Here is a 14157-nt window from a genome sequence, read left to right on the forward strand (position 1 = left end):
GTTTTGGAGGGCTCACAGTTTCTACCACAAATATACTAGGGGGAGTGGAATTTGGACCCAGATCCCCTTGTTCACAGTTTACTGCACTAAACACTAGGCTGCTCCTAAGAGCTGATTGCTGCTCTGTTGGGTATGCTCATAGTACCTGATGCTGTCATAGTGCCTAGTATCCCCCTTTCAGTTTCCGTTCTTAAGGGAGAGGGAGGGGGACAGCATCCATTGGGGGTTAAGGAGGGATCAAACCTTAATCCATCCAGTGGTCAGCTGGTCATTCAGAACATCTTTGTTTTAACATAGACGTGACTAAAACAGGTCTAGATAAAAATGTAGTTCTTTTTAGACTTAGATGTATCTTGCTGTTCCATTATCGCTGCAAGATTTTCTAAATTTTAGCCTCCCCTAGTCCTGGCCAAAACACATTCACAACAATCCCCCTTGCTATTTGGATGAAATGAGTTGAAAACATCCAAATTCTATCTGTTTGAAAATCACAATTAAGATGTTTTTGGCAGATGAACATGTTTCTGACCATTTTGAGACATCTATCTGATTCAAAAATGAGCACCATAGCTTCTGGTCATGGCAACACATGAAAAATTACTTACAAAAATTTGCCTCCAGGTGCAGATGGGCCAGGAGCTAATATCCATCTCATAACTAGTTTTGCAAAAATGGGTAGTAACCCAGAAACATTTTTGCAGATTAGTACATAAGCCCCAAAATTAGGTCATCCAAAAAGTTTGGAAAATATTTCTTACAGTCCTAAGGATCTACAGGCCCACGAATGCACATTACACAAGTAGTGGAAAATGTGTATAGAATACAAATGTAAGTGTGTGAGACGTGTTTGAAGGAATAATAAAGCAGCTGTAAAATTGTGAGCAAAAAGAAAATGAGACAATTTACCATAAAAGATGCTCTGAATATTGACATGCTAATGCAATATTTACGTGGTAAGTACAGTGACTCCAAAGAAAAATAGCAACACTGACCCTTTAAAACACATTTTTATGCAAAAATATTGTCCAATATTCAAGAATGGGGGGGGAAGTAGTTTTTAAAAAAAGTATGTTATCATAACCGATAACACTGCATTGCATTGCTTCAGGTATAAATGGAGATTGTAAGCCCTTTGGGAACAGGGAAATATCTAGTATACCTGAACGTAACTCACTTTGTGCTACTGCTGAAAAACCTGTGAGCTAACGCCAAACAAAAATAAATAAATAAGATTCTACACAAGATGCCACACAATTTGGGTGAATCAAGCCCAACACAGAAAACTTGTGAATTTACATGTGGATCTCAAGTTCCTGAGACAACAGAATTTGAATTTTTAAACTGCACACAAAATGTGTCATACTCTTTGAAATCCTTAATTATTACAACTTAAATTCCAAAATGCAACAGACTTACCAGGGACTGTTTTAACTAAGCTCCATTCACTCCAGTCTTTGTGACCTTTAAAGTGTTTTGCATCAATATAGCACCTAATTCTTACAGAGTGATCAGCACACTCCAAGGGAAGATCAGATGTCCAATTCCAGTGAATGATGCGTTCCCGTCCAGACCATGTTGTGTTGTACAGTTCCTATGATATAGGGAAAAAAAATCTACCATGTCATATTACTGAAACAATGAAATACAAGCTGATTGCTACATAAAAGAAATAACCTTTGAAAATGAATACAGACACAAAAAAGATTCTTCTCGGACTTACTTCAATGTTGTTTTCCAAAATGTTTTAGAATCAGCTCTATGGCTTTCCATTTCTGTTCTCATTTAGCACTTTAACAACGTTAACTGCTGCTTTCATTCTTTCCTTAAAATTAAAACTACACTGCTATAAGGGACTTTTTCCTAATTGGCACACATGGTCCATGGAACCAGAGGACTCACATGTAAATCAGAGCTTTCCGAGTCTCTCTCCCAATGCACTACTAGAGGATAGCAATGAAGTATGGACAAGGAGGGGGAAATGGAAGCTGGGAGGAAGAAATCTAAAAAAAAAAGGCTATAAGGTAAAGCCGATTTAAAATAGTGCTATTTAATAAGTAAAGTTAAAATTAACTGAGGTATTTTTTGAAGCTAACAAGCTTAACCTGGCTCTTTGCAGTAAGGGAAATGTTAACACAGGGGTGGACAAGCTGCAGCCCGTCACTGAATTTTATGCAGCCCATGACACCATGGGGCTCATTTTCAAAGCACTTAGATTTGCAAAGTTCCATAAGTTTCTATATAACTTTGGAAGTCTAAGCAAAATACACCTCTATGTGAACTATACAAAGAAAACATCATTAACCAGAGTTTTGGTGATTTTAAGTACTGTGCTTTCCAAATATTTTCAGAATAGCCACTCTTAGCAGTTTGTGTCTATCATTTTTAGTTAGATTTTTATTTAATTATTTATCAGAGGTGGTCTATGGAGCTCTATGTATTTCCGGTTCAGATATTATGTAATGTTGTGCCGATAGGAATAGTACTGACATTCATGTGGCCCTCTGTATATGAAGGTTGCCCATCTCTACATATTTGCTGTACCTACCATTTTCTCTTCAGGGCTTCCCCACTGTTTTCCCATTCTGGGAATAAAATCCATTTAACACAGCAACATTTGATATGTTTTGCTTGATCATGCAGGGACTGCAAACACCTAGCACTAGTTGATCCCCTACAAGTGGGCTCCAACTACACTTTTTTCTTATCCCTCCAACACCGGACAAAGGGCATTCTAGGCACTGTGCAACATCATAACAAAAATAAAAAATCTAATCATAAATACTTACTGTTGAAAGCACATTTTCATTTTGCAGAATCTGAATCGCCCAGGTGATGTGTGATCCTATCACAAGATCAGTAAAGTTCATTCTCCATTCAACGAAGAGTGTGCTTGGTTCAAAATTGTGTGTCAAGGTAAGAATTTCTGGTGTATCCGGAAGGAGCACTTTGTGAAAAACATTTTTAAAATGTTTATTTTACTTTCAAGCTATTTTGAAGTAGCTGTTTAAAATACTGAAAAGGTCCTACTGAACTTAAGCATTCTATAATCTAAGCTTCTCTTGTTTTCAAGAGACAATCAGGATCAGGTGTTCAGGAAGTCACTAATGCAATTAACATGTGCTATTAATTGTAGGCCTTTTTTTAATGCAATGGACCATGCAGTAAATTATACGCATTAATAGTGTTAACGAACAGTGTTAGTAACTTTTTCTACAAATTATTAAGTTCATCAAATCTCTCATTTGTTTTCAGCAAGTGGATATCTAAATAAAACATAACTACTCTCACAGTATGCATCAATAAGGCCACTAACCAAGAGCGCTGAGAAAATGACAAAATTTGCGATCCTCCAATACACAGTTAAAAACAGGTCAGTATTCCACAGTCTGTTCAGCAATAAAATGTGAAAATGAGCCACAATGGCAACCGAAAAACATATGTAGACAGCAGGACAGCATGTCTGTGCTGCTGTCTACATATGTTTTTCGGACGCCATTGTGGTTCATTTTCACATTCTTTTTCTCACTATTGATGAGGATTATCTCCATATTGAGGAAGGCAAACTGCCAAAACACGGACCGTGTTGGGTCTGGATCACGTATGTGACTTTTAATGGAGAATAAACCTTTTTATTTTATTGAAGATATTGGACTTCTGGCAGTTTCTTGGAACTTTCTTCCACTTTTTTGGTTGCCAACTTTCTTCAGAGTCACCAAATAGATTCTGCTATTCATACATATATTGCAGATTCTACTATATCCATATTGGGGGGGAGGGGCAATTTTCTAACAGAAAGGCTATGCTGAAAGTAGGCACCCAGAACCAGCCCAAACACTAACAATCACAAATTTACACCTGTTCTGAACATGGAGTAAACTTGTGGTATATTCTACACATGTGCTCATGCATTTTATAGAAATACACAAACTCCATCCCCTATCTGTGCAAACTATGCCGCTGAGAACACCTGCAAGAAGATCATGTAAACGCAAGCCCACTTTTTCTCTGCACCTCTTCTGCATGTATACCCCTGCACAAAGAGCTCTTTGGAGTGGAGGAGTAGCCTAGTGGTTAGTGCAGTGGACTTTGATCCTGGGGAACTGAGTTCAATTCCCACTGCAGCTCCTTGTGACTCTGGGCAAGTCACTTAACCCTCCATTGCCCCTGGTACAAAATAAGTACCTGAATATATGTAAACCGCTTTGAATGTAGTTGCAAAAACCTCAGAAAGGTGGTATATCAAGTCCCATTTCCCTTTCCTGTATGGAAACAAGGCTTTACATGCAGAAAAAAAAGCTTTGTAAAGATTATCTCATATGTATCACAGTCATTATATGCTAGGGGTGGGCAGCTCAAAAATTTTCATTTCATGTTGTTTCTTGTGTCGTGTGTAGCACCTGTTCATTTTGTTTTGTTTCGGCTTCATTTTTCTTTCAGGAGCAATGTTGTTAAGAGTGGGCATTCTCTGCGAAGAGGACACACCCTTTCTGAAAGAGTGCACACTACTATCAGTGAACGAAAAAATAAAACAATAATGTTATGTTTTTTTTCCACTCATTGCTGTTTGTTAATGACGTGCAATGATATGGGATATGTGATTGCAAATGACAGCTCACTCCTGTTAAATGCTCTTATTTCAAGCTTAAAGACCCCACCCTCATTCTGCAGGCAGACTACTCTAAGGAGCATGTTTACTAAAGTGTGGTAAATTTTAACACTTGCCACACCTTAGGTGCAAAACTTAAAGTGCAGCAATTGCAAAGTTTATGCAGTAAATGCAGAGGGTATGGCTAATATCTGCCCTGCATTCATCGCACAGGGAAGACACATCACATGGGCCTACTTTGCATGCCTTAGCAGATAGCATGGGTGTATCTATACTATCTGCTGAGATATTTAACATAAGCTCCAGCGTAATCTCCCTAAAAAATGCAGCTGCCACAACAGCACAACCCAACACTCCTCCCCCACAAAAAAGAACCCTGCCCCTAGGCAGCAGCCTCCCCTCAAAAGACTCCCCCAACAAACCCCTCTCCACGGGTAGACTCCTTTATAGATCCCCCCAAACAAATGCTCCCCCACCTAGGAGTCTCCCTCGTAATCCAGTAAATATGGCATAAGTGGTCCCCTTCCACCCTGCCGCACAGCTGCTCAGGATTTAAAATGGTAGCTATGTGGTCACAGATTCCATTTTGAACCTGGAGCAGCTACAGGACAGAAACAGAGGAGGACTGTCTAGATTACCAGGGAGAATTTTTGTTGGGTCCTAGGGAAGGTCAGAGACTGCTGAGGGGGGGGCAGCACTTTTGGTTGGGGAAGCAGTCTACTGAAGGGGTTACTATCCAGGGGTTGTGGGGGGGAGTGAATCCATTTAGAGGGGTAATGTCTGGGTGTTTTTCTGGTCAGTGCCATGGCCACGCTACCAGCTACACTTAATGCATCTCTTGAGATGGTATTAAGTGCAGACACTGTTGGCAGTTGTGACATCTAGCGTGCAAAACCGACTCACACACTAGCTGTCACTGCTGGTCTGCCCATCTCCACCAATAACCTGCCCTCACTAAGCTAAACAGTTAGTGTAGGATTTTTACCATGCTGGCTGGTTTTAAAATGTGATAGATGTTAGCGCAGGTCCACACTAAGCTATCACATGCTAACATCTGTACTAGCTGCCTAAGTTCTTAGAAAATTATAGACTGAGAATCCCCATCACATTAACATGGAGGCTACTGTTAATTACCATTTTTAGCACTTACCAACATCATCTTCTAACAGCCAAAATGTTTCTTCTGAAGTTCCAAACTCATTTGTGGCAGTTATCCTTACTTTGACTTTTCCAAAGATTAGGGCCTCAATTTCTATACTGTTTTCTTCTTTGAAGAAACATTGTTCTGGGGAGCTTTCAAAAACAAAAGAGGAAAGATAGAAAGACTACATTAGACAAGCAATACAGTGTACCAAACGGTAAAATTTAAGAAAATATTTTTATGATGCTTGGAATTTTAGATTTGGACTTTTTCCATGATTTGTTTACATTTTTTTTGATCATTCTATATGGATGCAGGATACCAATAGGAAAACAAATTGATTGCCTCTTGTACTGTGCATAATTCAAAGCTGTAAAGAAATCCATTGCCCAAACCAGAGAAAATTTATTTATTTGATACATGTATATCCCACATTTTCCCACTAATTGCAGGCTCAATATGGCTTACACTAATCTGTAGGAAGGCTACAGTGCATGAGGTACAATTATACAGTTGATAGTAATACAGTAATATCCTTTAAAACAACAATATATTAAAGATAATAAAGGTAATTAGTGTCCTTGAACCTTGTTAAGACTAAAAGTTGAACAGAATTATGCTGAACCTGGAGAATAAGCTTTTTTAAACAGTACGGACTTCAATACCGTGTTTCCCCGAAAATAAGACACTGTCTTATATTAATTTTTGCACACACCCCCCCCCCCCCCCCCCAAAATGCACTAGGTCTTATTTTCAGGGGCTTTCTTATTTTTCAGGGAAACATCGGGGTTGGCCCGCCCGCCCTCCATGGCTCCCAGAACTAACCTTAAACGCCTCCTTTCACCTTCACAGCAAGCAGCAGCAGGGCAGGCCACTCCTTCCTTCCGTGTCCCGCCCTCGCCTGACGTAACGTCCGCGAGGGCGGGGCACGAAAGGAAGGAGAGGTCTGCCCTGCTGCTGCTTGCTGCGAAGGTGAAAGGAGGCATTTAAGGTTAGTTCCGTGAGCGACGGAGGGCGGGTGGAGGGGGGGCCGGCGACCTCGGGTGGTGGGGCGGCTTGGGGTGGCCTTGTCCGGCTCTCGGCGGCCCTGCTTTCAAACAAAAATTTGCTAGGTCTTACTTTCGGGGGAGGCCTTATATCCAGCAATTCAGGAAAACCTCTACTAGGTCTTATTTTCGGGGGATGTCTTACTTTCGGGGAAACAGGGTAGTTTTCTGAAATTTAGGTAGATCTGGGTAGATTTTACTGATTTGGGTAAGGTATTCCACAATTGTTTTGTGGGAAACGTCCCACAAAACAATAAGCAGAAAAATGTTGCACAATTTTCATGGCAACAAAAGTGATTAGCAACTACAATAGCAGAATATGCTGCATCTTGCCACAAAACTGCCCTGTCTGGTATAACTGGAGAAAATACTGGGAATCACCAGAACCAAAAGTCCACCTAAGTGGCTTGTGGTCAGGGCCTTTAAGGGGTTAAGTGAATCCCTAAGCCCTGCCACTGTCATTTTTTTTAAATTGTTTCTTTAAAGTTTGCAGCATTTTCCTCTCTTCCTTTCCCTTTTCTCCCGCCGCAGATGCAACACCTCTCCCTCTTCCTTGCACAGCCCCCCCCCCCCCATGAGTCCAGTCCCTCTCTTTCTTTCTTTCTTTCTTTGCTCCCCCCACCAATCCTTTGAACTTTTCTTCTTTGCTGGTAGCTGACGCAGGATCCTTCCTTTTGCCGTATCCCACCCATGCATAAGAAGAAGGTGAATCAGAAGGGCGGGAACCTGAAGAAGGAAAGATCCTGCTTTGCCCTGAAAGGACTAGCAGCTAAGGAAGAAAGGAAAAGAGAGACTGACTCAAGGGGGGGGGGGGGGGGGCTGTGCAAGGAAGAGGGAAAGGTGATGGGGAGGGGCTGAGGGAAAGGTGCTAGATGCGGGGTGTGGGGGGAGAGAGAGGTATGTTGGAGCCACGTGAGGGAGAGGAAGAGGTTCTGGACTTCTGCGGGAGGGGGACAGGAGAGATGCTGGACTACCATGAGGGAACTAAGGAGGGAGGGAGGAGATGCTGGACTATGGAGGAAGGGCGAAAGTAAGAGATGCTGGACTGCAGGAATGCACAGTGCCTGCGTCATCGGTGTGGTGTATTCAAAGATAGAGGCTTCTTTCCTACAAAGTAGGATAGCGATCCATGCCGTTCAAGAAAAATAAGTTCAATGTGTTGGAAAAGTCCAGTCCCTTCGTCCCTTGTTCAGAGAGCAAACACTAGACTCCTGATGCAGGCGCTGTGCGCCGAAACACGGCCCGTGTCGGGTCCATACTGAGAGTTATTAATAAAGAATCGTGTCCCATTTCTGAAGGCTCCTGGTGCTTTTGTGGTATTTTGGATTAATCTGGTTGGTATCATCCCTCCCTTCACCCCATAATCCAGTATGTTTCCCTCTCTCTTCCGTCCCTCCCCTTCACCCCATGATCCGTCCCTCCCCTTCACCCCATGATCCAGCATGTTTCCCTCTCTCTTTCCTCCCTCCCCTTAACCCCATAATCCAGCATGTTTCCCTCTCTCTTTCCTCCCTCCCCTTAACCCCATGATCCAGCATGTTTCCCTCTCTCTTTCATCCCCTCTACCCATGATCCAGCATGTTTCCCTCTATTTTGCGTCCCTCCCCTTCACCCCTTGATCCAGCATGTTTCCCTCTCCTTCCTCCCTTCCCTTCACCCCATTATCCAACATGTTTCTCTCTCTCTCTCTCTCTCTCTCTCTCTCTCTTTCCTCCCTCCCACCTCTGCCCCAGGTCCAGCATCTCTCACTATTCTTCTCTCCCCCTATCCCCTACTGTCTAGCATGCCTCTCTCCTGCTGCCTGCTGCCTCATGCCTGGGTCAGGTAAATATTTCCCCATGCAACATCCTTCTCCTATCTACCTTTCAACATGATTTTCCTCTTTGAACCACTAACAGCAGCATTGTTTCACATTCAGCCGGGAGTGTTGGCTCCGGAGTCCTTCTCTCTGCCATGCCCCTGTGGAAACGGGAAGTTACATCAAAGGGGGGGCGAAGCACGGCAGAAAGGATGGCTCCGGGGCCAATGCTTGCAGGTGAATGTGAAATGCTATTACAGTTAACGCGCCAAAGAGGAAAATTGCTTTGAAAGGTACACTGGGGGGGGGGGGGGGGGGGGAAGAGAAACCAGGTCAGGACAGAGGCTTGCTCATGGGAAGCCCCCACGTACTGGCACAAAAAAAAGCCCTGCTGAAAGGATTTATGTTGTTGTTAATAGATTACACTAGAACTGGCAATGTTTTTGTATGGTGAGTTTTATGGGGAAATGTCCTAGCCATTGTGTGAATGAAGAATTTGTTTGGCTTTAATACCATATGGGGGAGGCATGTCTGTGTTGGGAGACAGTAGCTCAATGGACACAGATGAGTGCAACCTCTTGTATTCTCACTGTTCCTCCCCCCCCCCCCCCCCAGCCCTCAATATGGCCTTCCCAGACACTGAATTTATTTATTTATTTATGACATTTATATCCCACAATATTCCCGCCCATGGGCAGGTTCAATGTGGCGTACACTAGTTAATAAGCAAACAATAATACAATAGCACAAAATACAGTAGACAAGGTCACAGGTGGGAGAGAGAAATGACTGATGAGGAAAAGGAAGAGAGGGTGGGTGATAAGTTATCACAGAGTGAGCTGTGGGCTAAAAGGGGGTGGCTCCTGTAGGGCTCGTGGCGTATGCTCTGCCAAAAAGGAAGGAAGGAATCCTGTATTGCTGCCCTAGTTGCAGTTATTTTTAGGGGACGGGCAGGGTGGGGCAGAGCAGGCAGATAGTGGGTTTTTGTCTTTCAAAAAATTGGCAACCCTAAGTAACTTGATCCTCGAGAAGCAGCAGGAAGTAGCATTTCCTTTACAGCCCCCCCCCCCCCCCACACACACACAGCTACATCATCTCCACAGGTCACTGAAGGAAGATAAAGAAGCGAGTCATCATTGAGTTGGAGGAGAATGAACTTTCTAGGTCCAATGCCCTTTTTTTGGCCTGGTCTGGCATAAGTGAGAGAGAGGGGGGAGTTTAGAGAGAAAAGAGAAGTGGAGGCAGTGGGGCACTAAGTGATGAGTATGGTGTGGAGTTGTTTCTTGGAATGGTAAGAGAAGGAATGAGGGCAAAGGGGGTGTAGAGGGAAGAGGATGGCGTCACTGTTCCCTCTAAGGTAAGCAGGAGTCCTCCAACTACATTCCTACCAGTGGGGGGGGACTTCAATATTGTGTTTTCTATCATAAGAACATCAGTAGTCATACTGGGTCAGACCAATGGTCCATCTAGCCCAGTATCATGTTCTCCAAACAATGGCCAAACCAGGTCACAAAAGTACCTGGCAGAAACCCAAATCGTGGCAACACTCCATACTACAAATCACAGGGCAAGCAGTTGCTGCCCCATGTCTGTCTCAATACCAGACTATGGACTTTTCCACCAGGAACGTGTCCAAATGTTTTTTTAAACCCAGATACACTAACTGCTGTTACTACACCCTCCGGCAAAGAGTTCCAGAGCTTAACTATTCATTGAGTGAAAAAATATTTCCTCCTATTTGTTTTTAAAGTATTTCCATGTAACTTCCTCGAGTGTCCCCTAGTCTTTGTACTTTTGGAACAAGTTAAAAATCGATTTACTTCTACTTGTTCTACACCACTCAGGATTTTGTAGACCTCAATCTTATCTCTCCTCATCCATCTCTTTTCCAAGCTGAAGAGCCCTAACCTCTTTAGCCTTTCCTCACATGAGAGGAGTCCATCCCCTTTATCATTTTGGTCGCTCTTCTTTGAACCTTTTCTAATTCCGCTATATCTTTTTTGAGATATGGTGACCACAACTGAATGCAATACTCAAGGTGCGGATGCACCATGGAGCGAAACAAAGGCATTATAGTATTTTCGGTCTTAATCATCCCTTTCCTGTAGTCCTGCAGAGTGAAACAGCACCCCCCTCCCCCCTGTGGTAGGAGTGTAGGTGGAGGACTCCTGCTCAGCTTAGAGGAAAACAGTGGCTGAGTATAGATGAAAGAATTTAGAGTGGCAAGAAGAGAAGAGAGATGGGTTAGAGCTGGGGCAGGATGGAAAGAAAGAAAAGAGGTGGGATAAAAGTGAGGGAAGTTTGGGGCAGAAGGAGGGAGGGGTAAAAGGATAAGGACAGAGAGGAGAGGGTGGGGTTAGGATAGGAAGAGAAGAATGCAACAGGATGGGAAGAGAAGGTAGAGGAAGTGAGAGGTTGTGGGAAAAGAGAAGCTAAGTGGATAGCAGGATAAGGAGCAGGGCAGTGTGGATGAAAGGATGGGAGAGAAGAGTGAAGGGAAGTGCAAGGGATAAAAGAGACAGGGAGAAGCAGAAGCCACTGGATACAGTTTACATCAAAAGAGAAGACTGGGGAAGTGATACAGGTGGTGTTTTGTTGGGATCACTGAGTCCCACTATCTCCACTGTTATGTTGGAGCCACCAAGCGAAGTGGGACGTATGGTGGTAGGCTGCTGAGCCTCTCTTTTTGTTTATGTGAGGATGGGAAATACTGTGTAGGGGTTGCTAAGCCCCTCTTGTTGTTGGCTCATTTACTGAATCCCTTGTTATAAATGTCACTGCATACCACTGGACCACCTTATTGCTCTATTGCTACTTTGGCAGCATACTTACATGGGATTTACCTTACCCTTCAGGAACAAAATGCTAGATAACTCATGCCTTTTCAGTAGCAGCTCAAGGCAAGTTAAATTCAGGTACAGTCGGTATTCCCTTTCCCCAGAGAGCTTACAATCTAATTTTGTACCTGCAAAAATGAAGGATTAGTGTGATTTGAAACCTGGCTTCCCCAGTTCTCAGCCCACTGCTCTAAGCACTCTTCCACTCAGATATAAGGAAATCATTATATGGGACATGCAGAGGTTGTTTTGACCTGAAATTATCACCTGTGCAACCTGCCACAGGGGACAGATGTGCAGCCATAGGTGAGGAATATAACCAAGCTGTTTCGGCATCAGTGAATGACATTCTAATGCAGTTTGATTTTGAAAGGCAGACTAGAGGAACACAGTTGTTTGGAGAAGAGGGTATAGCTACAGCTATCTCCATAATGAAGCAGCCTTTATTTGTTGTAGGGACCCCTGAAGGGGACCAGGGAGAACTAGAGAGTTGGGTCTAGTAGGGGATAAGGGAGAATTGGGAAGTCTGTATCAGTCATATAATAAAGGAAGTTTAAGTTTTTCTGAGACTGAAAACAGTGGCCTTGAAGACTATGAACTGTGAAAGCTTGGCTTAGGCTAACTGTCTTTTGAACTAATGTACTAGCAAAAGGCCTTAAAACCTAGACCTGAAAGGAAAAGAGAAAAATTGTCTGGAGCTTAGCCAAAGGAGGAGGTGCATGGACCAACGTGATATGGTGTATCTATTCATGGAACAGACAGGGCCTGAGAAAAGAAAAAAGCATGTTACTTGTCAATTATGTTATCATGCCAAAGAATGAAGTTGTATTCTGTATTCTGAAATTTGCTGATAAAAGCAGCTCAGTTAAAGGAGAGATCAGAGACTTATCCATCAAAGCTGCTGGATTTTTGAAGCTGCATGATAGTGAGGGGTATAATCGAACGGGGCGCCCAAGTTTTCCTGAGGATGCCCTCGCAGGACATCCCGGTGAAGGGACGGGGAAACCTGTATTAACAAAACAAGATGGGTGTTTCGTTTTGTCTCAACATTTAGGTTGACCTTAGAGATGGTCGTCCCCGATTTTCGGCGATAATGAAACCGAGGACGCCCATCTCAGAAATGACCATCCAAGCCATTTGGTCATGGGAGGAGCCAGCATTCATAGTGCACTGGTCCCCCTCACATGCCAGGACACAACCATGGCACCCTAGTGGACTTCAGAAAAAGCTCCTCATCAGAGAAATATCTGGGGTCTTCCTCTGCCTCCCACAAGGCCTCATCTTCGGTATCGGACACCAGTTCTCGAACTTCGGTCCGAAGCCAAGCCTGTCTCGACACTGAGGAACTATATCCTCTATGGCGGTGCTGAGAAGACTCCCACGCCGGTGGCAATGAAGCACCCTTCAGCGACGTCGACGGGGAGTCAACTTGGGTGGCAGCGGACGCCGATGCCACAAGCGGTACCGGTGTTGCAGTCCTCACCACGGGCGGGGTGCCAACCGCCGCATCTCTCGACGGTACCGACGGCGCAAGCAACGGCGGGAGTATGGCTCAGAGGCGCTCGTCTAGAGTGTCCGTCGAGCAAGGCTGTGGGGCCGGTACCGGCGACGAGGTGAGAATCTACCTGGGGCGACGAGGTGAGAATCTACCTGGGGCGCGGAGGCGGTACCGGGCTGTCTGGAGTAGAGCGCATTGACATCTCCTGGATGGAGGGTGAGCAGTCCTCCCGGCATCGACACTTTCCGGGTGCCAATTCCCTCCGGAGCTCTCGGTACAGTAATGGGAAGGTGACCGATGACGGTGCTTCTTCGCCTTCGCTCGAAGCACATCAGCGGTACCTCCCGATACCGATGAGGACGTGGAATCCACATATCTCCTCGGGGCCGGGTCTGAAGGAGGTTGGTCCCTGGGGCCTTGTATCGCAGGAGCCCTCGAGGCAGGTGGAGACCCACTCAATGGCTCACTGCTACCAGCATGGGATCTCTGGACAGCCATCACCTGTGCTCCGGACGTCGATGCACCCTCCGATGCCGACATTGATACCGTCGATGACCTCGGTACCGCTGGCTCCGTTGACGTCGAAGGACCAGACTGGGCTCCGAACAACAGGTTCCACTGAGCCGATCTCGTCACCCGGGTCCTCTTTTTTAGCTGAAGACACAGCGTGCAGGCGTTGGACGATGACCAGGCCCCAAACACTGAAGACACGAGACGTGCATATCAGTGAGCGAGATTGTCCAGTTGCACCGCGTGCATTTCTTGAAGCTGCTGGCAGGCTTGAGGACATGGGCGGAAAAAATCGCGCTGGCGAGGTCAAAATTCACGATGGTGCCGAAATAAAGACACCAAAACAGGGGAAAAAACCCGCACGGGCGGTCAAAATGGCCGCTCACGAAAAAGAAAGGAAACTTATGGGCAAAACTAAAGAAATAGAGGAAAACATTTTTTTTTTTAAAGACGGAAACACGAGCGAACATGAACAACACGCCGAAACTCGAGATGTTTGTGTCCATGTCTTCATACGAAGACACAGATTACAAGCGGCTGGGCTATGGTCAGGCCCAAGGCACTGGATACACCAGGCATGGGTATCGGTACCCTCAGATGGTCCAGTTGAACCGAGTACGTTGAAGCCGCTGGGTGTCTTCAATGACATGGAAGGAAAAACGGCTTTGGCAAAATCAAATGACGCGATTGTGCCAAAAAAGGGAAAGGAACAAAAAAAAAA

General features: G+C 44.6%; 1 protein-coding gene across 5 annotated transcripts in view; it reads right to left on the reverse strand.

The window, feature by feature from the left end:
• The window catches only part of LIFR (LIF receptor subunit alpha), a 267586-nt gene that overhangs the window by 137387 nt on the left and 116042 nt on the right, over positions 1-14157 (reverse strand). For all 5 annotated transcript variants that reach the window (XM_030193051.1, XM_030193054.1, XM_030193052.1 and 2 more), the window contains exons 5-7: positions 5757-5899; positions 2787-2944; positions 1417-1591 (exon numbers count right to left, since the gene is read on the reverse strand). In XM_030193051.1, the coding sequence (XP_030048911.1) occupies positions 1417-1591; positions 2787-2944; positions 5757-5899 (476 nt within the window). The remainder of the gene's footprint in view (positions 1-1416; positions 1592-2786; positions 2945-5756; positions 5900-14157) is intronic.

Source organism: Microcaecilia unicolor, chromosome 2 (assembly GCF_901765095.1).
Source record: "Microcaecilia unicolor chromosome 2, aMicUni1.1, whole genome shotgun sequence".
Classification (NCBI taxonomy): Eukaryota; Metazoa; Chordata; class Amphibia; order Gymnophiona; family Siphonopidae; genus Microcaecilia; species Microcaecilia unicolor.